The following is a 24,279-nucleotide window of genomic DNA, read 5'->3' as shown; positions in this document are numbered from 1 at the left end:
GTATTTTTATTTAGAGTATGTTTGGTTGCCTGTATCAGTGCCTAGCTAGTAGCTAGGCTTATGGAATGCAACTTGGGCCTGTGTTGGATGACTGGATGACCTGTTAGCTAGGCTTTCAGCAAGCCCAAATCAAGCGGTTTGGGTGGCTTCCTCGAAATGGCCGAATTGGCCATTCTCTGCAAGCCTGGCTCCGTCTCGTGTCGTACCCCGCTCCCCTCACCTCTGGATGCCTCGCGCACCTCGCTTCCCTCACCTCCACTTCCCGACTCGCACTTGACCAGGCGCCCTCGCCGCCTCCAACAACGGCCCCGACGGCCCCGTACGACATCCCTCCCCTCACCTCTGCTCGCATCTACTGCCTCCGTCCTCGCTCGAGCTCTGTGTCGGTGCCGGTGACCACACCACTGAAACCCACAACCATAGGAACAAAGACGACGACGATGAGGAAGGGCGCCGCAGTTGGCGTCGGACCGGCTCCCGAGCGGCGGCCGTCCTCAGATCCGCGCCTCCTTAGGGCCACCCCTCTCCCCGCCCCACCGCGCCGCGCCGCGTCGGATTGCAGACGCTTGTGCGGGCGACAGTGTTGCTACAGCGGGGGCTGGGGTTGGGGACCGTGGGGGTGGGGTTCACATCGGGTTCTGGTTGAGGGCATGGTCAGGCGACGCAGGATCTGAGCCGCCATTGATGGGTTTTCTTTCGAGCATTGGTTGCGAACGTTTCGTTCTGGTATGGGTCTCTGCCTCCTCTTACTCATCCTTCTCCTCTTCGGCCTTCGCCTCATCCTCTTGCTCGTCCTCCGTCCTTGCTCGAGCTCTCCGTCCATGACGCCGTGCAGGTCACCGTCTTCCCTGGTCGCGGCCTCTGCCTCAGCGTCTCCGACCCCGACGACCTTGCATGAAGAGATAGAATATTTAGTGGTTCACTTAGAGCATCTCCAAGAGACTTTGTATATTCTTCCTAAATGCTAGGAATAGTAATTTTGGTGAAAAACTAACCTCCAACAGCTTCTCTAAATGGTCATCCAAATATAGATATTGTCTGTTCTGAGTTTTTCGCTAGTCAAATATAGAAGACGAGAATGACTCTCTAGAGTGCTCATAAGATTAAGCAAAACTGTTGGAAAGTAAAAAATATAGAAAGCGATTTTTATACAAATGACTCTCCAAATGATAATTTAGAGCATCTCCAAGAGACTTTGTATATTCTTCCTAAATGCTAGGAATATTAATTTTGGTGAAAAACTACCCTCCAACAGCTTCTCTAAATGGTCATCCAAATATAGCCGTTGTCTATTTCGGGTTTTTCGCTAGCCAAATATAGAAGACAAAAATGACTCTCTAGAGTGCGCATGAGATTTAGCAAAACTGTTAGAAAGTAAAAAAATATAGAAAGCGATTTTTATGCAAATGACTCTTCAAATAACGATTTAGAGAGTGAGATTTAGAAAAGCTCTTGGAGATGCTCTTAGAGAGCAAGATTTAGAAAGGCTCTTGGAGATACTCTTAGAGCATCTCGAAGGGACTTTGCAAATGAATTTTGCATTTGGCGTTGTTTGCAAAGTCACAAACTCATTTGCAAAGTCTAAAAATAGTCCTACTCTAAGAGACTTTGCGTTTAGACTTGGCAAACCCAAAGTGTGGACCCCACCCTCGAATTTTTTTTCACCGATCGCACCCCCGCGTTTTTTCCCTTCGCGCCATTTTGACGTACGTCGTGCGTGCCAGTCACCGGCCAGGCCAGGTCGCCGCCAGTTGCCGCCCAGCCCAGGTCTTCGCGCTAGTCGCCGCCCAGCCCAGGCCGCGTTCGTCGTTTGTCGCCGTCGTCGTTCGCGTCAGTTCGGCTCCGTCCACCTCCGTCCTCCTTCGAGGGAAGGTCCACTTCCGTTCCCACGCCGTGGCCGCGTATGTCCTCCAGACGTGGCCGCGTACGTCGTCGTTCGTGGACGCGTGCGAGTCTCCGTGGGCGCGCGCGGTAGGGAGGGTGGGCGCGCGCGGCAGGGAGGGCGGACGGACGTAGAGAAATCGCGCGGGGTGGGGAGCCGGGGGGACGGAGTCCGACGTAGAAGGCCGAAATTGTAGATGCAAAGTGGTGGGAAGGTTTGCATATATACAAAGCCTCAACCTCTATTTGCAAAGTTAACCAAATTGCAAACCTTATTTGCAAAACCATTGGAGGGGTAATTTATACTCTTTTTTTGTAAATAGGGCAATGCAAAGTTTGTTTGCAAAGCCCTTGGAGATGCTCTTAGAGCATCCCCAACCGTTTTGCATAATTGGTTTGGCAAATGAGAGAGTCTGCCAAGTCTCAAAAAATTATGGTAAAGGTGAAAAGAGGCAATCTCCAATGGTTTGGCATTAATCACTTCGCGCCAATTTTCCAATGCCAAGTGTGAACAGGTTTGGCATATATACCAATCTTTCCTCTCTTTTTGCCAAGTTAACAAAATTGCAAAGTCTAAATGCCAAACCGTTGGATAAGTGTTTTTAAGACTTTTTTATAAATACATGAATGCAAAGCTTATTTGCAAAATGGTTGGGGATGCTCTTAGTGAGAAATAATGTCGACACTTTGCAGAATTTATCTGGTAGGTTTTACCAAAACACACCTTAGGCCCTGTTTAGTTCCCCGTCCAAAAAATTTTTATCCATCCCATCGAATCTTTGGACATATGCATGGAACATTAAATGTAGATAAAAAAATAAACTAATTACACAGTTTAGTTGAAAATTGCGAGACGAATCTTTTAAACCTAATCACTTCATGATTAGCCTTAAGTGCTACAGTAACCCACATGTGCTAATGACATATTAATTATGTTTAATAGATTTGTCTTGCAGTTTCCTGACGAGTTATGTAATTTGTTTTTTTATTAGTTTCTAAAAACGACATTCTTCCGACATATACATCTAAAAAATTTTTTATGTACAATCGCCCTCGGCGGAAGGAACCGCCGCACAACCATCTGATCTGATCTGAAAAGTTTTCAGGCTTCTTTGGGCCGGCCCGGTCGCTAATTGCTGTCTACTACTCTACTGATCTTACCTCCGCCGCCGCCGCCGGCGTACGGTTGCAGAGAGAACCGGCGCAGCCGCCGAAGATGTCCGTCGTGGTGGCGCCGGAGGTCGCGGCCGCTCTCGCGAGCTGCGGCGCGGTCGTCGCCCTCGAGTCCACCATCATCTGCCACGGTCAGCTTGCTCCTGCCTTTTCCTTCCGCTTCCCTTTTCATTCGCCGTGCCGCCCTCTTCTGGCGCATCAAAGCTCGATTCGATTCGATTCCATGGCGTGCACCATTTGATGGATGTCCCTTGGCTCGCAACATGCTTCACGGGTCCCGTGTAGGTATGCCGTACCCGAAGAATCTCCAGACCGCCATGGAGGTGGAAGCCATCGTCAGGGACAACGGGGCTATCCCTGCCACCGTAGCCATCCTAGACGGAGTCCCCCATGTCGGTCAGTTCTCTGCTTCTCCACGTGCTGCTAAACCATATTCGCAGTGACAATCCAAATTTCAACTGTCAATGTTAGATTCTACCGTTGACACTATTCTTCTCTGATAATAATAGGCCTTAACAGCGAACAATTGAAGAGATTGGCTATAAGTGGAAGGCAATTTCAGAAGACGGCTAGAAGGGATATTGCCCATGTCGTGAGTGACCTGCACACTAGAAAGTAGAAACTATTCATTCTCAGGTTCCACGATATCTGCTGTTCTCCTGTTATTAACGCAAGAAGAAAAGGACACTTGACATGATTTGCGCCTCAACATTCTGCCTCCTTGTTGACACGGCAGCAATGGTGACTGTTAGTGCGAGACATCTGAATAATTGTAACCAAATCTGGCGACTCATGCATGCATACATTTGTACTCCCTTTGTGTTTAAATGTCTTTTTATATCTTTCCTTTTTTTTTCCTCTCTATTTGTTTGACAGGTCGCATCTGGTGGCAATGGTGCAACAACAGTTTCAGCCACTATGTTCTTTGCTTACAAGGTGCCGAAATATCTTTTTTTTTTCTAAAATCATTATACATACCTGTCTTGTTTATCTTGGCTTGATCTGATAGCATTCCGTGTCAGTACCAACCATTATAAATAAACTAAGCTCTTTCCAAATTCAGGTTGGCATACCAATTTTTGTTACAGGGGGCATAGGAGGTGTGCATAGACATGGTGAACATAGTAAGCATCTTCTTGTTGCGCACTTATTTTGCTATGTGTTGACACTGGCAGGAAGTCATTGTATCTTGGCTGCTTATGATTTAGCTATTTCAATCTCGTGTCTCACACAGCTCTTTGTGACCCTCTTGTTAATTTATTATATTGATGATCTCCTGTCAACTGTCGATTGATGGATTTAAAATCTGAAGCTGAAAGTTCATGAATAAAATTTGTTCTCCTTTTCTGATTTCTGAAGCACAACATTCAGAGCACACAGTTTAACTAAACTAGCATTTGAGCGTGGTCAAGCAACAAACAGTTGTACAATGATTGATGAAATCACCATTTCGATGCAGCTATGGATGTCTCCTCAGATTTAACTGAACTTGGAAAGACTCCTGTAGCTGTTGTATCGGCAGGTGTGAAGTCTATTTTGGACATACCACGAACACTTGAATACTTGGTAGTATACTTCCTATTTGCTATCTTTATTAGAATGAACTTTATGTAGAATTATAGATTCTTTTCATCTTTAGCTGTCGAGATGTAAAATATGATAAGCTGCACTTGAGGAATATGTTCAGGTTTTGTTATGGTTATGTGCAATATGATAGGCTGTACTTGAGGAATATGTTCAGGTTTTGTTATGGTTATGTGCGCATATATGGGTCAAGAAGGCACACCTGCGCATGTCTGTCTGCGCAAGAGTTATTGAATAGTGATGCTAAAAAAAAGAGTTATTGAATAGTGAAATGAAGGTGTTGCCTAAATGTCTTGTCACTTCTCTTTGCATACTAGATATGAAAGTAGGAAAATGTCGGTTGGAAATAAGTTGATGCAAAATTAGATTAATCCATTCATATGCAACTTCTGTCACCAGTACAGAAAGGCCTTTTGTTGTAAGATATTGGTATCGAATGAATATGAATTAATCTAATTTTGTCACCACTAAAAAAATGAAGCATCATTGCTTTGGAACTCACTTTTCTTTGATTAGTGCTTAACTCAATTGAAAGGGAACCAAAACGTCAACTTATTGGTGTCTGCTATTTTAAAGGGACCCTTTTGTTCATATTTATCCTGAATGACCTGGGATCATCCTTTCAATAGAAGCTCACACAAAAGCTCTTGTGTTGCTTGACAATCGAGTCAATATGTGGTGCTTAGTATGAGAGAAATATTGTAGAATTTTGTTTATGTTTCAGCAAGATACTGTGCAAGGTACAATGTTTTGCTCATGTTTAGTCATGCGATCTTATTAGTCTATTGCATGACAGGAAACTCAAGGGGTAACTGTTGCTGCTTACAGAACCAATGAATTTCCTGCGTTCTTCACAGAAATTAGTGGATGCCAGGTAAATACCTTTTCTTCTGTAAGATATTTGTCTTGTTGATACTTGGAATGGAATTGCCATAGTGTTGAAAGAGCCAAATGCTTTCATCTGAACCAACGATGACTTAGCATGATTCAATTGGACATGGAGTGTAGTGAGGTTCCAAAGAGAAGGTTTGGTAACCTGCTTTATATGTCAAACAGTTTGCTAGAGCAGAATCATTGAAAACAGCTAGCTTGAAGATTTCAAGACATATTCTTTGTCATATCTGTTTTTTCTCCTCCAACTTCACGTGCCACTGTCTATCAGCTAAGTGTTAAGGCAACTAGGCAATTATGGATATTTTGTATTTGATTTTAGCTTAACAGGATTTTGTACCACTTTTGTGCCTATGCGAGTCTAATAGATATTTTCCTCATCTCAGTGTTTGACAACTATGCAATATGACCTTTTGCAAACAACCTAGTAGAGTGCATAGTGCTGGTCTTGCAGTAATTTGGCACTGTCTAAGGCCCTGTTGCAAGCGGTGCTTTTCTCGATTCTTATGGACTTTGGAGTTGAAACATTCCTTGCAATATTCCTGCAATTTCTTTTGCATCCAAGCAGACTCTAGTAAGTAACTGCTGTCTGGATATATATTGACATATACTTTTTAACCCAACACAGGTGCCATGTCGTGTTGACTCTCCAGAAGAGTGTGCCAAAATAATATGTAAGTAGTAAATTACAACATTTTTGCTTATCCTTACTCGCATTTTTCATTAGACTATTAATCTCACATGAAGTTCTGGTAGTGACCTGATCCACCGATGACCTTCTAATCCCTGATTTATCTTATTTCTTGATTTTACAGAGATATTAACTGGTATGTAGATAGAATTGTTTCGATACATAGTACCCAGTTTTAAAATCTACAGCTAGACTGCTGGATTAATAAGGTAGCTCCAAATTTATGCGCTATAAATCCAAAATCAAAAGGCATCACGTAGAATGCTTGGATTCTTCTAATGTGCAAAACTCAATCACATTACAAAGTCTAATTGGCAACCCACATATCGAGTTGTTTAAAATTTTGATGTTGTGTAGTATCTCTTTGTGCTTGCTAGCTTCTGCGCTGATTCGAATCTTGGCTGTGACTTGTCAGTGGTTCTAGAGTTTTTTGTTTGTAAGATTTCTCATTTCACGCAGATGCAAACAAGAACCTGCATCTTGGTTCTGGGATTCTTATTGCAGTACCTATCCCCAAGCATCATGCAGCTTCAGGGAAAATTATAGAGTCTGCAATACAGACAGCTCTAAAGGAGGCAGAGTACAGTCGACATCTCCACTTCTGGTAATGATATAAAAATGATAGCTGATGAACTTTGCCCTCTCTCTTTCTCTCTTTTTTCTCAGGGATAAAAGGATAATAGGAAATGCGATCACTCCCTTCATGCTTGAAAGAGTAAAAGAACTAACTGGAGGATCTTCCTTGGAAGCTAGTATCCTATAACATTATTTATCTGTATAACAGTTCCATTTGACGGCATATTATTAGGAGGTTGCATAACGTGCACCAAGAATTTTAAGCCTAGTTGCTGTATTCCACAGATATGAAATCCAATGCATTTCCAAATTCTTATCACGCAATACCATATTGGATTTTGTGGGAAACAAAGGTTTACTGGGTATAATTACCATAAAAAACCCTGGTTGTGTGCCCTTTTAGTTCCATTTATCCAAAGGCAGTTCTCCTTAGTAATGTTCAGATATTGCACTTGTTAAGAACAATGCTCTTATTGGTGCGAACATTGCTGTTGCCCTTTCTAATCTTCAGCAGAGAAAAATAAATAGTAAGTTGCTACCACTTTTATCACTAAGTTTACATTTTGCCATATGTAGTGCTTATGATATCACACATGCACCGTGCTTCTTAATTTACTAGTATTTCTCTAACATCTCTTTCTTTCTCTTGTTTATACAAAGAAAATAAATTAAAAAGAGGTATGGTTTGTACTAGTAACTTAGTAACTTGTACTCAATCCGTTCCAAATTATAGGACTTTTTGGCTTTTCTAGATTCATGACTTTTGCTACGCACTTATATATACACTATTTTTAGATGCCTAGTGAAAGCAATGTATCTAGAAAAGCCAAAACATCGAGTATTAGATGTGGCGTTAAGCTAGTCTTTTGTCTCCAATAATGCAAATCAATCTTGGTTTGTGTGGTTATGGCTTGATGAAATGTGAGTGTTTGAATAACAGGAATGGGAAGATCCGCATTGTAGAGCCACGCTCAAGGATGGAAGTATTACAGCCAAATAAGCAATGGCAAAGTGGCAAACCATTTCCGAGGATGGAAGCTACCTGCAGGATGGAAACTAGATGTGACCGCGACGTGTCTGACAAGAATAGGATGCCTGCCACTTTGGCACTGTAATAAGCTGTACACTATCCATGTACAATAGTACTATACTTATCTCCAACAACGGCACAATGCAAGACACCTGCGACGTTGTAAAGGGTTCAGGACCATTTTAACTCTTTTGGTCATTTTTCTCTTTTGGTCATCAACGATTGGACCAAATCCTTTCTCCAACCTAAAATTAACTCTGCTTTAGCATAGGATGTGTGTGTGAATGTTTAGAATGCCCTCAAACATAGGATGTGTGTGTGAATGTTTAGAATGCCCTCAAATGTTTGATGTGTCGAGTAATATTCCTATCCCAAGATAGATATTGCTTTCCCGCTTTATTAAAACAGACTTGTTACATGTCTGTCATATATGTAGCTACAATACAATAACAGACTCATCTAGCTTCCGTAATTTAAGGGAATTAGCTGTGTACAACAGTATTAATTTTTTGTGTGGTTTTCTTATGATCTTCCATGCATGATCTTGGTTCGCTTTAGAAACATCCACCGAATGGTATAGAAACATCTAATTTTCTAATATAAATACAGATCTTCCATGCATGGTCTTGATTCACTTAGGAAACATCAACCTGATGATATAGAGTCATTCCTTGAATAGTTTCATATCTTAATGCCTTTTACCCAATCCAAATTATTACATGTCTCCTAATTGTATGAATCTAAAACTTATTTGTCCATGCTACCTTTTGCTAAATGAAATTATTAATAAGAGGTAGCTAGAAGAACATTTGTGACTCATGTTACTATGTTTTATTTAGATTTAGATCAATTTGTCATTGATTAGTTCATAAGTGTTCTCATTTCAAATTGCGCCATAACTTGCCTTCTTGCAGCCTACTCCGTCGTGCTCACAGCAACACGCAGGGTTTCTGCTAGTAATGCATGTTGACGTACCTACTAGAAAGCTTCTACTAGAACCCTAGAAGCTGCTGGTGTTTATAGGCTATACATCCATGTTTACTCACCCTTTTCTCTCTCAATTAAGGATCATATGTAGCGACACATCCATGTTTACTCAACACTCTTTCTCTCTAATGTTTTTTCTTATTGACTTTATTAATGTAAATTTCTAAGGTTTTTGTTGTCATGTGCCTTTCGCTACCTAAACTTATGAATAAGCTCATTAGAAATTCTATAGAAACTACTTCTGAAGCATTGTTCTGTCAATTTCAAGATACATATGAACAGATGAACATATTGAAATGTTTTCATTTATGTTTGTTTGAGTGAAAATTCTTTTCATTTTATATAAGAAGCACTTGTTAGATAGTAGGGTGTGTAGGCCTGTTGGGCTACTCTTCCCAGCCTTCATTTCGCTCTGCGCTCACACATGATTAGGATAGATATCACTGAGATATTTTAGGCCAAGATTACTATCGATAGTTTTTGTTTCCATAAGCCAAATTCTAGGTCTTCCTTGCCTATAAATATGTAATCCATCACCCTCAATACTCAATTTATTATTTCTCGTGCCAATACTTGTTTACAACACCATAATTTTTAAGGTGACCAAATTAAAGTACATGGAACAAAGTTTGGGAGATAACTTGCTAGTTGTGAGTAGAAGTTTTACCCAATCTTCAAAACATTGCACTTCACTTGCTTTGAAAGGAAACATGAAATCTCTTTCTTCTATATCTTTCCAAAATTTTCCTAATTTTTGATAGAGAAAATGTTATTTGCTAATTGACAATTGATTATACATCTCAAATTATTTTTAGTGAACAAATTTTCAAACAAAGACATAATCATAACATGAAAGGTGTCATAGGATCACTATATAGTCAACTTATAGGTAGAGTCATCTTAGCATCATTCTACTAAGTGTGCTAACAGCGTAGTAATACACCATAGTAAAAGAAACTCTAAACGCTGGAGTAATACTCGCATAATATGTATCATGCTGCATAGACATCTAGAACACTAACCATCGAAGAACAACATGACTGCCTTACTTCTTTCCTATATCTACTACGCATAATCTTAAAGTTTTGTCTATTTAGGGAAGCAATAGTAGTTAAGTTTCTTCAAAATACTAAAAAAATTCATATCGCCTTGATTCTTTTTTTGTAACATAAAAGTATATCTAATAGTGTCACAATACCAGAAAACATTCAACTAATCCAACAATGTAAAACATTTGAAGTTTCTCCTCATGTCCATTTGATAAACAAATTTCTTTCTCTATTGAGTAGAGAAAAGCAATAAGATAATTCAATATTTGATATCGAAGAATAATATAATACTTTCAGCTCAATAATACAATCGTTTAAGCAAAATATTTTAAACCTACACAACTTTATAAACTTCCAAATGTGTATCCTTAAAGATATCTCGCTACAAGAGTTTACCCCAAATGAAGGAAACTACTTGTTGATGTGTGTTGTAAGCCTCCAACTGAACATAAGATTGATTACAGTAGTTTTCTCAAATTAAAATTTGTGTCTTACTATTATGATTTTTGGCAACATCAACTACACATTGTTAAAAATATTACTTCAATCATTTAGTTTGTCATTATACATGTTTATTATCACTTTGACTAACATATATGCATATGTTAAATACTATAACAACTCAATGTAGAATACTGCACACTAAGTTGAACAATTTGCTTTGATTTATTAAGAAAGATAACAATTGAGAACTAATATCTGGTGCTACAACAACCAACATGCTCTTTCATATTTGTATTGGATTGCAATGATTTTTCTAAGAATTAGATATTTAAGAAAACCTACAATTTAGTGTGACATATTCTATCTTTCACGATCGTCAATCCTGTGTATAAAGTTTAGATGACATGCCAACTTTTTAGTAAGGCAAATAACTATACGATCGTACATATTGCAATGAAACAAATTATAAAGACATAGTAAAAATGAAGATGATAGTAAGTTTGATTCAGAAAAGGACATTTCAACACCTAAAAGTTTATTAATCAGGTTCATTGATGATTTTATATCAATATCTTTGATCTTTCTCGAAGGAGAATGCTCTAAATTTTTTTAATAGGATAATAAGATGTTTTGGCTATTATAATTGCTACACAAAGGACATAATATGGTTTCAACTTTGATGTTGTAAATAAAAAACATTGTTGTGGGCTGATGATAGATTCTCTTTCATACCATGGAGTGGTTTGCTTATTAATTGTGTACTTTGGAAATTCAAGCTGATTATACTAGGTATGCCTATTGGTGTTAGGTTTAGTTGGTGAATTCAATACATTAATAATAAGATATGGAGACAAACTTTACTAGTTTGATATGTGTTGTGTGTTTGTACATGCAAAGCAACCTATTAAGTCCCAAAACAGCCAATGGAGTTTTGTTAGAGCTTCATCTGCATTTAATCAGCTGCAACATAAGCAATTTTATGATATGACAACATTTAAAAAACAAGAGAAGAACTGACTTTTATAGGGATAAAACTCTTTTGACACTCTTTTGGTGGACGGCTAGCGACACAACAATCTAGCTTTAGATCACAAAAGCCTGAACCCTGCAACCTTAGCATCATGTCTCCTCTAGTTATCAATCATGTCATAATTCAATTGACCTCACCAAGAAGGATAATCCCTACTGAGAATCGAAGAAGACAACCAAGAACATGATAGCATACAACTTAAGTATAGTGAAAATTGTAGATATATGATTAAGTCTCAAATGTAGGATTTCACAAACCAATTACAGTAACTGTTCAAAGGCAGATTGATCTAAAACAAAACCTAAACCCTAACATAGATGGACAACTACTAATTATATATATCCTAAGGGGCATCCAAGGACCCTATTGGTGTCCCTAAGGAGTCCTGACATGTTACAAGGCCGAAACAACCCAAAAGATAACGACGTAGTGCCATGACAGTTTCTTGATGTCAACTTGTTTTGATGATTTCCATTAATTCTGAAAAAACTTGATGCGGGACCACTTCCATTGGTTACCTCATCAAATTATCTTTCCAAACAATATGGATAATCAAAAATAGAATCCGTATGTGACCTCAACATCCATTTTATGACTCTTATATGGATTAGGTCTGCAACTTGGCTTAGACGCCCTTGCTTGCCTTCTAAGAAGGTGGCCAAGGAGGAGGACATCGTTGGGTATCTTTGAGGTAGTCTCCATCTTCTTAAGACATACATCAACTTGGGCCAGAGTCCCAAGGGGAATACCAAGCCCACGACAATAATGCAGCTGTCAAGAAAAACAGTGATAACTTGTTAGGATGGTTTGGAGGCCTTGCCAACTTGAACTTGAGGTCAAATTAGATTCATTTGACAACTTATAAAATACAAGCTTTCCATCAAGTGATCATAGATCTCAAACTGACTTTGGGTGAAGAAGTTATGGCCTTCCTAATGAGGTAGTGTCGTGGTGTCGGCAAACTGAATGTTCAACTTTGATGGACTTGCACTTTGAGCTCAGCCTTGTTCATGGCATATCTAATCTCTATCACCATCACTATTATTCTTAAGAGTGTTAATATGACTATTAGATAACAATCAATTCTTAGTTTTATCATTATGCAAACATAAGAATGAGCTAACTTTGTCTTTAACTTTCATGGGCGTATCCATATATGTCATGTCCTCATCACATGATTACTATCTCTCTGAGTTATGAAAATTAAATACCTATAAAATCATAAAATGAAACTCTATTAAAAATAGATGTTTCATCCATATTTTATTTCGAAAACAATGCCGTGAATGAAACTTATACTAGCCTAATGGAAAAAACGTGCGACAGGCTGGGCCGGCATCTGGGTTTATTGGGCCTCCACCGCGAAATAAAGCCCAAACAAGGAGTAGAGACGACGACGACCCCTGAGGACTGGAAAGGGAAGGAAGCGGCAGCACAGCACGAGAATCCCTCGCCTCCCCCCGCCCCCCTCCCGTCGTCGACCCGACCTCGATCCGCCACCGCCCGCCGCAGGAAGCCAAGCCAAGGCCAGATGGCGGCCTCACTCGTGTCCTCGCTCACTGTGCCCCTCGTCTCCGCCGTCCTCGGTGCCGCCATCGCCCTCGTCTTCCTCGCCGGCTACCTCAGCCGCAAGCGCGCCGCCATCGCTCACATCCCTCCCACGGCGACCGCCGCCGCCCCGGACCAGCCTAAGCATGTCCGCCCCTCCAACCAGGCCCAGAACAAGAAGGGCCACCTCCGCGCGCATCACCACGCGGCCGACAAGGTGATCTCAATCTCCCACGTCTCTCGGTGCAATACACACTACTTCCGCCCTGCCAGGGAAAACAAATCCGCCCCACGGGGATTCATTTTCCGAACAATTATTCTTTCTGCTTGCTAAACACCCTTGAGATGCAGAGCGTTTCTGTATCTTCATCCATCCGAATCGTTCCTAGCACCATGGATATGACAGATGGCATGAGCACATCACTGATCTCCATAATCCTTTCTTCTAGGACGCGGCCAAGAAGCACCACCATCTCGATGTCAACACCTTGAGGGGGCATACTGACTCCGTCACTGCACTTGCCTTCTCCAATGACGCTGGCAACCTAGCAACAGGTCAGCCTATTGCCCTTCTCATTGTTTCATGTGATGTGTTTTCTAGTGTAGTTTCATGCTACTTCTTTTGTGGAATGTGGATATCTTTGTATTCCCTGCTGCTCCCATTCCACTTCTAGTTGTTGGCTATTTTTGCCATGGCATTGCAAATCCACTTCATTTTACGAAATCTTACATGCATCGCCAATCAAGTGTAACAGTTTCCCCCCACGATCCATTGGACACTGAATCTTTCCTGATTACTGTTGCAGTATGCGCCGATGGAGCCATCAGGGTATTCAGGATCGATGATACCTCTAGCAAGAGCTTTAAGTAAGATGTCACATTCAACAAAAATTAATAATTCTATCCGAAGAAGCATGTGTAGCACCATGGAACTATAATGGTGTGGGGATGTTTGCAGAATTCTGAGGATAAACTTGCCTGCTGGAGCACACCCTACCGCTGTTGCTTTCTCAGAGGGGTCATCATCTGTTGTTGTGGCAGCACAGGCGCTTCTGGGGTCATCTCTCTATATGTATGCAGATGTTAGCGCTCCTCCAACCGCGGAAAACAAACAGCAGGGAAAGCTTTCTCCACCTGAGATCAAGTGGAGTCACCCCAAGATCCATGGCAAGGAGTCTGTGCTCAATGTTGCAGCAGCCCGTGCAACTCATGGGTCCGGTGATGGGAGCACTATAATTATCTCATGCTCAGAAGGTGTGACCTATCCTATTGCTATTCACAATGCTTAATAGTTATGCTAGTGGATTCAAGATTGTAATTGGTAGATGTTTTATTCTATTTGAATTCAAATTTAGATGTTTTTCTGTAAATAGTAAAGACAAACTTTCTTATTTCTTGCTAAGGCTAGTTATCCTAAGCTATTTGCAGCAACTGATATCAAAGTTTGGCACGGGAAGAGTGGAAAGGAGTTGGGTACAGTTGACACCAATCAATTAAAAAATAATATGGCTGACATATCCCCAAATGGTCGCTTCATAGCTGCTGCCGCTTTTACTGCCGATGTCAAGGTTAGTTGTGTCGCTAGCCTTCTTCTCCTTCCTTTTTTTTTCTGGAATAATTTTTTACAGTATCAAAGACCATTAGATGGCTATTTTCTTTGGTTAACTTTTCTGCTGTATATGAGTTGTCAATGCACTGGAATTGGTCTCCACTGAAAGGCTGTCTTTGGATTGTGACATTAGTTGCAGAGTTTATTGAAAATTAAAATAAATAAATAAATTGCCAGACACTTCTGTGCCACAGTTACTGCTTCATAGTTGCAGTGTTTATGGGTTCCCTAATTATTGTAATATTTACTGATGCTTTAGGTGTGGGAGATAGTTTACTCGAAGGATGGTTCAGCGAAGGAGGTTAATAAAGTTATGCAACTCAAGGGTCATAAGGTAATGACCCCCAACCTTCTTTGCGACGAGTTCCATTTGATTGGACCTAATCTTGTGAGAAACTGATGAATTCTTCTAATTCAGAGTGCTGTTACTTGCTTGTGCTTCGCTCCAAATTCTGAGGAAGTGATTACTGCATCCAAAGATGGTTCCATTCGAGTATGGAACATTAATGGTATGCTATATCCAGTTAACAACACATCTTCGTTGCTTCTTGAGTTCATAGCATCTAGCAAATTAAACTTGGCATGTTCACTGGAAGTCACCATTCTATACTTTTTCTAATATACACCTGACACCTTATATATATCCTCTCTTCAATGTGCTGAATTCTATATTTGCATGAAAGGATCATGAACACATGGTCTTTTTTTTGTGCTTTTCTTCACAAACTTGCCACTTTGGAAGATCATTCCTTTCTTTCAATACAAGCCTTCTATTCACTTATCTATTAGTCGAATCTCCCAATAGAAACATCCAGTGTGTAGGTGGATTATAGTAGCGACCAGAGTTGTCACTTCCCTGTTTTTTATCAGCCTTATCTAAATTTTGGTCTCTTCAACCTTTTTTTGTTTTCATGTTAGTTGCATTAGTTGACACTTCAGATGCAAATTTCCTGTATATAATTGTCTGTAACAATAACACATGTTCTGTTGATGTTGCTATTGTGGAAGTAGTTCTGCCCATCTTGTAGTCCTTTCAAGCATAGTGCTTTGCTGTTTTTTTTCCTTCTTTTTTTGTGGTTTTTGTGATCTGATACACATGCTTCTTACTGTTTTCAGTAAGGTACCACCTCGATGAGGACCCAAAGACCTTGAGAGTTATGCCAATTCCACTTCATGACTCAAAAGGTTCTGTTTGCCAATATGACCATATGAACGTCTCTCCTGATGGTAAAATTCTGGCTGTAACAAGTGGATCAACGTTGCAATGGTTATGTGTGGAAACTGGTACAGTTTTGGATACAGCTGAGAAAGCACATGAAGGTTTGTAATGTCCCTAACTGCTTGGGTGAATCATCCATATTATTTTGGAAGTAATGGTGCCTCCAAACCTGTGTGGGAAGTGTGTATACCTTTCATGATTAGTCTTTTCAATTGATATACTCGGAGCCTCATTTCCTAATCCATGATGCATTGCTTGTTCTAAATATTGAGAAGCGCAAGCACCTATTGGTTGACTTTAGGCAATATTTTCGTTGTGCTAAATAAATTATCAGCAAAGTGGGAGGCAGGTGATAGTTTAGGCAGATTGTGAGCTTTACGTGTTAGGTGCTTGAAGAACTTGAATTAGTTCTTAGAATCTTTGAAATTGTGGAATCTTTTGTGTTTGAGTAGCGAGTTACCAAAGACTTGTATTAGTACTTATTGTTGGGCACTAACCTGTGAGTTCCCAGGTCAATGGGGGTTGAGGAACATGGTATGCTACCCAGGAAAGTTTTTTACAAGTTGGGGGTGAGAATGTTCCCACGTTCTGGGGACGAGGAATGTGGCTTCGTCCCCTTCGTCCCCTTTTCCTGTGGCTATTGCCAATACACCCAACTGTACAAGTCAAAGTATATTTTCTGAGCCCTGCAGCCTAGACGTAGTCCTATCTCCTATGGAACATGGCTATGAGACATTGAGATTGCAACCAAAACTTGCTACTATACATGTCTAGACTATATCCATCTTATTTCGTCTGCACAATGACGGAGGTACGGTTTAGACTTCTGTAATATCAACGACCAAATACTAGTATAGTATATGTACTAAATTTCTTCTTAATCTTAAAGGGCTCCAATAGAAACAGATTTGGAGCACGAGGGGGCCATGGCCCCTGTCAGACCCTCCTACTAGCACCCTTCCTGGCTCTGAAGTGTTTTGGCCTGCTTTTCGATTGACCCTGGTGTTTGATGTTGATAGTGTATGACAGATTGCATGGGCATACTGATTTCTAGCTTTGAATGACATGCTGTTGACATGTACTCAGGTGATATAACTGGCATTGCTTGGGCTCCACGAAAAATTCCCAATGGTAAGGAGATCTCTGCAAATCCTGTCACACAAAATGTCTATTACAGACTTACAGTCCTTGTTAGAAACTACCAATGATCTGAATCTTTGCAGCCTACATTTACTATTAACGCACCATTTTGCAAACACATTTATTTAGGCTAGCATTTGATTTTTTTAAAAAAAGATGTTTGGTTTATCCGGGATGACTTGACTGCAGAGTATGCCATGCTAATCGTACTCATGGTGGTTCTGTTGTACCGAGGCCGTGTTTAGTTCCTTGTGGGAAAAATTGTGCGACACCGTAGCACTTTCGTTTGTTTGTGGTAATTATTGTCCAACCATGGACTAACTAGGCTCAAAAGATTCGTCTCATAAATTCCGACCAAACTGTACAATTAGTTTTTATTTTCGTCTAAATTTAATACTCCATGCATGCGTCTAAAGATTCGATGTGACAGGGAATCTTGAAAAATTTTGGGTTTTTGGGTGGAAGTAAACAAGGCCAGATAAGTAGCTAATGAATTTTCTATTTGGAGTCGATGGAACTTTAATATCATGTATCCCTTATTTGGAATAATACCATTCTTCTGAGGGATCATGCGTTTTATGATGTCTTAATCATGCTGCTGTTGTTTTCTTTAGGTGGCGTGCCTGTGTTTATTTTGGGGACTGCTGGTGTGGACAAAAAGGTGAAACTTTGGTCAGCGCCAGAGGTTGGTTCAACATGAGCGGATAAGGACTGAATCCTGGGGCCATCCCCTAACTGCATAAGACAGCTTTGCCAAGGGCACATAATGGAAGAAAGAGGAAACAAAAGAAGGATGCAAGCTAACTAGCCCAGAACAGGGAAGGCCTTGCTTGGTGCTCCTCTGTTGATATCGCACTGAACTGAGGCATATTTTTGTTCCATTGAGTTTGAGGGATAGTACCGAGGGAGGCTTATTACTGATGAGTGTGAAACATGGCGAGCACGCCCCAATGCAACAGGAAGGCACCATCCTTGGGGTTGTAGTTGTGCTATATAGGCATATAGCCTGCCAACTCTTTATAAAATAAACTGAATGTTGTCTGCATTTTTCTTTCGTTCCTTCTACTGGGAATGATCTGGCTGTGTGATCCAAATAATTTGTGCTGCTGCTGCTTCGAATACACGCCGTGTTTTTGTTTATCTACTCTACCCCGATCCAATGGTTTTGTAATGTTTGTCCTATGATGTGATGACCATTTCTGCTGGGGTCGAGTGGACAAGACCCCGGCAGCAAATGTGCTACTTTGCGCATTGTTTGATTTTTTTTTTTGAGAATTATCTCTTGAGCAGGAATTAAAGTATGCGAAGTTTGATTAATTGATTATCCTATATATGCATCATCGTATGGGTATGTGGCACACAGATTTAGTTTAGCCCCACATTGTATTGTAAAAGATGGCACAATGTTCTTGTAGATACATGGAATGTTTTGAGAGTGTCGAATAAAGTGAACGCCGTATGCTTCACTATAATTTTTTTTAGTATGAAGTGCCAAAGCAAGAAGTGTGCACGTACGCGATGAGGCCACCATTCTTTCTTTATCTAGCGTATCTACGAAATAAGTAGCAGCTGATACTGATAGTGTCCTCTCTGATATGCGTTCACTTGTCCTTGACAGATTAATTAAGACGAAGCTCACAGCACAAGTTGTTTCTTTCTTTCTTTTTGTTTATAGTAATTAAATTAATTAACATAGCGGCGGGGGGAAAGTTCTGATAAATCATGCAATCGACCTAGTATAGAGACGACCAATCCGTACTTGGCAGACACTGATTTAGATTTACCAGCTGCTGGTGCTGGATGTATAGGAACATTTGGAACCAACATGCTTGTGGTCATGTTATTGTCATGCACAGTCATCTGCCCCCTCCACATCTGATGCTGCCAACCTTTCATATTAGCTAGCTATTCTAGCAGCTAACCCTGCTAGCTGCTTGAAAATAACGTTGCTCGGTGCTCCATCAGTACATCCATGAATTGAGGCTGAGCTATATATTAATTGATTATTCATATATGCACCCGGCTACTAGCTTAATTTGGTTACATGATTTTTTTGGGGGTGAAAGTTTACTTATTTTATCAGGAGTCTCTTTAGTTCTTTACATATTCAGGTATGGCCTAGTAGTAGGTCTAAGTAGAATAATAACGTATCTTCCTAGACTCTGTTATGTCTCAGATGTTTCCTTTTTTCACAAAAGATAAATTTTTAAAAACACTCCAAGCGGATTCAAATCTTTTGCCCAAAAAAAAAAAATCAAATCTACTCTATATATGCTTCTCTTTTGAGAAAGAAGTAGACTAGCTTGCTTTTGGAATTCTCTTTTTGGAGGTCCCTCCTATGCTGTGCTATATATATTATGCGTTGGAGCTCATGATGTGTTGAGTGTTTTCAAGTCAAAGGTTCCTCTGACCAATAATGATCGTTTGCATTTTGTTTGTTTTGATCTATTGCTACTTGTTGCAGAGCTAGCTTTCCTTCATTATTAACTAGTACAATATAGATCGAATCACATTTGCGCAATCTGGTATAGAGAGGGACAGTTAATTTGGTGCTGAACAGTTGTGATAATGCGAAATGATATAAGAAACAATTATTCTTTATACCCCGGCTCAAGTTTCATGTCCTCTATATATACTGTTGGGACCTGCTAGTATATATTAGCTAACCACCTGTATTTTGGTCGTGTTCCATTTATACAGAGCTAGTGTACGGGTTAGCGAGTCTTATTAGTGATGTTGAGGGGGTAAGGGTAACCACCGATGCCATGCTTGCATTGTTTGCTCCTTATCATGAATATGATTAAAGCAGCATGGCATGCATCGATCGTTTTCTTTTCATTTTCTGCATAACAAAGTTTTTTTTTTCTTCTTCTACTTTGCTTTTTGAAAGAGGTGAGCTTTCTCTCTCTCTCTCTCTCTCTCTCTCTCATATGTATATGTATATATGTATGCGTGTGCCTGGATATAATGATGCACTTTTAGTAAGATAAGGTAGCGTTTTCAGTGACGACATGGCGTTAAGAGGGAAAGGTTCCTGTTGACTGTTGAGGTCTGAATAGATACGATGCCGCCACACATGTGCAATTCAGAATATTCAGAGTTGTTTCAGAGAGGGGAGATAGAGAGAGATGGGATTACCGTACCTGCAGTGCAGTTCGATAGTACGTATGCAGTTGGTGTAATAGAAAGATTCTGATGGGCAAACAATAAAGTTGGGAATTCCGACGAGATAGATGATTGAGATGATGAATGGTATGCATGTAGTTGTTGAAAGAGCCAGCTAGCTGCAAGTTTGGCTGGTACTGAAGATTGAACAGTAAGACAGTGTCTTATTAAGACTATTGATCTCAATTAATCTGTGTGAACACGGCCAGGAATCATATTTCATCGAAATCATGCGTTGCAGAGGTAGGCAGGTAGCTGAGCAAGAAGCAGGCAGGCAATGCACTCGCAGGAGGATCGGATCTGAGGGCCGCATGCATCATCTGATGGAATGCATGTGATGATGGAATCGTTGAGATGATGATGATGATTGAGTCAACTACCAAGCCTCCTTCCCATGTGTCCCTAGCTAGCTACTGCCTTAGCTTATTCCTCAATGTACAGATCCATCACTCGTCGCCAATTCTTTCTTATTTACACATATATATGCACAACACAGACACAGATGGATTGAATTACTAGGTAGCAGCAGCAGCCAGTTGCTGAGTTGCAAGCCGGTGAGATTGCAGAATACAGCAGTAAGCTAAAAGGGTGAAGAATGAATGAATGGTTGAGTGCATGAGCAGCAGTTTACAGCCGGTGCAGGTACGTAGCTAGGTGCCTCCTGTGGAGTGGACAGATATGATGCATGCATCTCATCTTTCATATACCACTAGCTGGTTTCTACTTTCTACCCCGGCCGGCCCCGCACATGTTTTGGGGAATGCAGATGGTGTGCCTGCTGCATCATTCGTGTCACCACCACCACCACCACCACCTGCAGGCTGCAGCTGATCCCTGCCCATGCAAAACCACTCCGGTTAGTTGCCGTCGGTACAAGCAAAGCAATCTATCATCCATGGCCAGGGCTACTTTCAACTCAGACGCCAGGTCGCCACTCGCCAGCAGAGAAACTGAAGAAAGAGCTCTACGACCACAATGCAGAGAGTGCAAATTGCTTTCGGCTGCCACACCACACCCATACACTCCCAATCGCAGTTGCAATTTGAAAAGCAAGCAACAACAAATTCCATGGATTTGATTCTTCTTGCCTTGTTTCATTTCCTTACTAGTACTATGTAATTTGTAATGTAGTATACGTCTTCTTATACACCAAAATCCATGGATGCAAAAACTTCCGATCGGACGGCCTACGCGCAGGAGCTTACTACTGTTCCATTGCCGGTGTCCTCCACGCCGCCGCCCTCCATCATCGCCTGCTGCCGGTGGTGGACGGCGAACAGAGCGCGGCAGCTCATCTCCTTCTCGAACCGCCACACGTAGTTGAGCCCAACCAGGAGCTCCACCACCGCCGCGTCCACCCTATCGCGCTCCGCAAACTGCAGCGTCTGCAGCAGCACAACGCTGCCGTTCCCACCCCGCGCCGCCACCGCCGGGCCCCTCTGCTCCAGGCTGCGCTCCGCCTGCCACCGCACCGTCGCGTGCGCCATCGGCGCCAGCCACTCGAGGATCCCAGCCAGCGCCGCACGCCACTGCCCCGCCAGCACCGGGTCCGCCGCGGGCACCGCGCCGCGCAGCCGCGCCCGGAGCTGCGCGCGCACGCTCGCCGTCAGCATCCCGTACAGCTCGTCCCGCTCCTCGGGGCCCACCAGCCGCGGTGATCGCGCCATCCGCTCGATCGAGATCACCAGCCCCGCGTACCGCGGCGCCAGTGCCGCCGCGCCTAGAGTCCCCGCCGGGGGCGTCAGCGCCGCCGAGCTGTCCTCCAGGAACCCTCCGCACTGCCGCTTCGGTTTCGAAGCGAACGACGATGGCTGGTCCAGGTCGAACAGCAGCAGCTCCTCCATTGACATGGACTTGCGCGACACCGGCGGCGTATCTGATTCCGACCGTGCGTCGGCTGACGGGTGCACCGCCGAGGAGAGCGTCAGGCTGCGGTACAGCGGCGGGTGGCGCTGCTCCTGACCGGCGCCGAAGACGGCCTTGATGCGCGTCAGGGTGGTGAAGACCGCCCGGGCCAGCGACGCGACGGCGGCGTCGAAGGTGCAGCCCCAGAGGGACGTCTGCTTCAGGTGCTTCACCTCCTGCTTCTTGGAGAACACCAGCTGCTGCTGCTCCGCCGCCACCGAGATCTTGCTCGCCGACAGGCTGCGCCGATGGCCGCCCCCGTTGCCGTTGCCGTTGCACTGGAGGACGAGGAGCTTCCGGAGGCCGTGCTCGGCCTCGGCCAGCTCCTCCATGGCCCTCCGGAGCGCGGCGGTGCTGGCCACCTGCTTGTCCATTTTGCTCGCCCTCGCGTTCATCTCCTTCCAGCTGGGCGCTGCCCACCGGTAGCGGTCGCGGCCGGAGTCGGCCAGCTCTAGGAAGGCGTCCCTGAAGTCGCGGAGGCTGGGGTCTGCGCAGCGGGCGGCGAGCGCGGCCACGGAGTCGGAGGCGGCCCTGAGCGTGTCCACGAGCTCGGCGCAGGCGAGGCCGAGCAGGTACTCATCGTCGTCGGAGACCACCTTGCGGACGCCGTGGAGGTGGATGGTCTCGTGGCGGAGGCGTGCGACGGCGGCGTCACCGACGGCCCGCCACAGGTGGAGGAGCTTGGACATGAGGCTGGCGACCTCGAAGGCGAGGATGCCGACGGTGGTCTGCTTCGTCCTGGGCCCGGCCGGTGGCGCCCCCGAACCTCCAGAGGACGACGACCTGGCAGAGGACATGGCCGAACGGACCTTGGTGAGCCATGACTCTAGGGGAGCCATGTGCATCTTCGACTCCGTGTGCTGCTAGTATGGATGGAAGCAAGCAGCAGCAGCAGCAGCACCGCCCCCACGAGGGACAGGAAGAGGAAGGGGAAGAAGAAGGAGAAGAAAGCAAGGGGCAACTAGTTGCAACGATTTTATATTACTCCAGTGTCCAGTGCACAACTGCTAATTAACTAATTAAGCTCTGAGCTAGCTAGCAAGAGCTACTAAGACAGTACTACTACTAAACACTTGGAATGCCTGGAGAGTGTTCGAGATAAATAATAATTGTCCATCTATAGAAATGAGAGACATATCACATATATACCCATATGTAATGCAAGTGTGAAACACCAATTTAGCTGCAGATAAATTAAGATTGTTTGGTCTCCTAAAAAAAAAATAAGGGGAATACATATGAGTTCTCTCATGGCTGTTGCCTACTGGACTGCTGGTGGTGTGGTGAGATGAAGATAGATGAAGGTTCAGCTAGCTATAGGGTACGGTCTTTGAAAAAAGATATAGCAAAACTGTTCTTATTATATGACCGTGAAAAAAAGATGTAGTTTTAGTTCAAAAAAGGAAGAAGAAAGTTGTAGTTGTAGACTTGTATGTACAATAAGGACGAAGGACAGAAGGTGGCGACAGTGATAGATGGATGCAGCAGCGGCTACCACCGGCTAGCTAGAGGGTGAAGTGGAGAATGGGACCGTCGTCCTAGCTCCTTTTGCTGTCCAGGGTCGACACCTTCTCTCAATCAAGAAAAAACAAGCAAATATCTTCTTAATCTTTTTCTTAAAGCCGAGTGTCGGTTACTAATGATCGAGGAATAAACTCCACTTTAGTTAGACTGTCCCAAAAAACTAAACATTTGCTAATTTGCAAATCAATCTTTACTTCAATCAATAACTGGAATCAAGTTTATAAGCAACCCCCATCGGGCAATACTCCCTTCTGCTTGTTCCTTGTGCCTATGAGAGTTGGCAAATTTTAATCAGACTCTCATTGCAAAAGCATTTTTTTATGACATGACAACGCTTCTAAGAAAGGAGAGAAGATGTGAGTTTCATGCAGATGAACCTCTCGGTTTCCAACTTTAAATGAATTTCAATGAGAGTTTAATTACAAAAGCATTTTTTATAACATGACAATGCTTCTAAGAAGGGAGAGAATTCCAACTCTAAATGAGTCATAGAATATATCTATGAAACAAAAAGAATGAAACTATACATTTATCATGATTATTTCATCCATGTTTCGTTGCATTCTACATTCATTCAGACAACACTATGAAACTATTCACCGAGAATGACACCTTGACTCACCTGCCCACCAAGAGCTAATACACAATCACTTGGTAAATCGTTAATTATTCAAAGTGAAGAAATAGAGTAGGAGCACTATTTTTGTCTCTCTCTAATATTTTCTCAATAATTGCTTACTAAAAACCGAAAACCGAGTGCCAGGTTAGGATAACCAGACACTAAGAGAGAGAAAAACCAAGTGCTAGGAGAGAAAGATCGATAATAAGCTTAG

At 42.4% G+C, this 24,279-nt stretch overlaps 3 protein-coding genes across 3 annotated transcripts; 2 read left to right on the top strand and 1 right to left on the bottom strand.

The window, feature by feature from the left end:
- On the top strand, positions 2,940–8,308 carry LOC8061374 (pseudouridine-5'-phosphate glycosidase). Its single transcript, XM_021451889.1, has 12 exons — positions 2,940–3,185; positions 3,340–3,450; positions 3,564–3,646; positions 3,931–3,990; positions 4,118–4,178; positions 4,514–4,620; positions 5,435–5,512; positions 6,158–6,203; positions 6,680–6,800; positions 6,887–6,972; positions 7,240–7,323; positions 7,737–8,308. The coding sequence occupies exons 1-12, from the start codon at positions 3,098–3,100 to the stop codon at positions 7,757–7,759; spliced, it is 948 nt and encodes a 315-aa protein (XP_021307564.1). The 5' UTR covers positions 2,940–3,097; the 3' UTR covers positions 7,760–8,308.
- On the top strand, positions 12,617–18,001 carry LOC8059246 (transducin beta-like protein 2). The gene is made up of 10 exons (XM_002466014.2): positions 12,617–13,101; positions 13,334–13,439; positions 13,691–13,751; positions 13,843–14,138; positions 14,313–14,452; positions 14,753–14,827; positions 14,912–15,002; positions 15,610–15,813; positions 16,799–16,843; positions 17,467–18,001. Exons 1-10 carry the CDS (start codon positions 12,643–12,645, stop codon positions 17,550–17,552), a joined length of 1,563 nt encoding a protein of 520 aa, XP_002466059.2. The 5' UTR covers positions 12,617–12,642; the 3' UTR covers positions 17,553–18,001.
- LOC8059245 lies at positions 21,059–23,544 on the bottom strand. Its single transcript, XM_021458453.1, has one exon. The coding sequence runs from the start codon at positions 22,765–22,767 to the stop codon at positions 21,205–21,207; it is 1,563 nt and encodes a 520-aa protein (XP_021314128.1). The 5' UTR covers positions 22,768–23,544; the 3' UTR covers positions 21,059–21,204.

The sequence above is a fragment of the Sorghum bicolor genome, chromosome 1, assembly GCF_000003195.3.
Source record: "Sorghum bicolor cultivar BTx623 chromosome 1, Sorghum_bicolor_NCBIv3, whole genome shotgun sequence".
Taxonomy (NCBI): domain Eukaryota; kingdom Viridiplantae; phylum Streptophyta; class Magnoliopsida; order Poales; family Poaceae; genus Sorghum; species Sorghum bicolor.
Note: the sequence above shows the minus strand (reverse complement) of the source record. Positions and strands in the feature narration are given on the sequence as shown.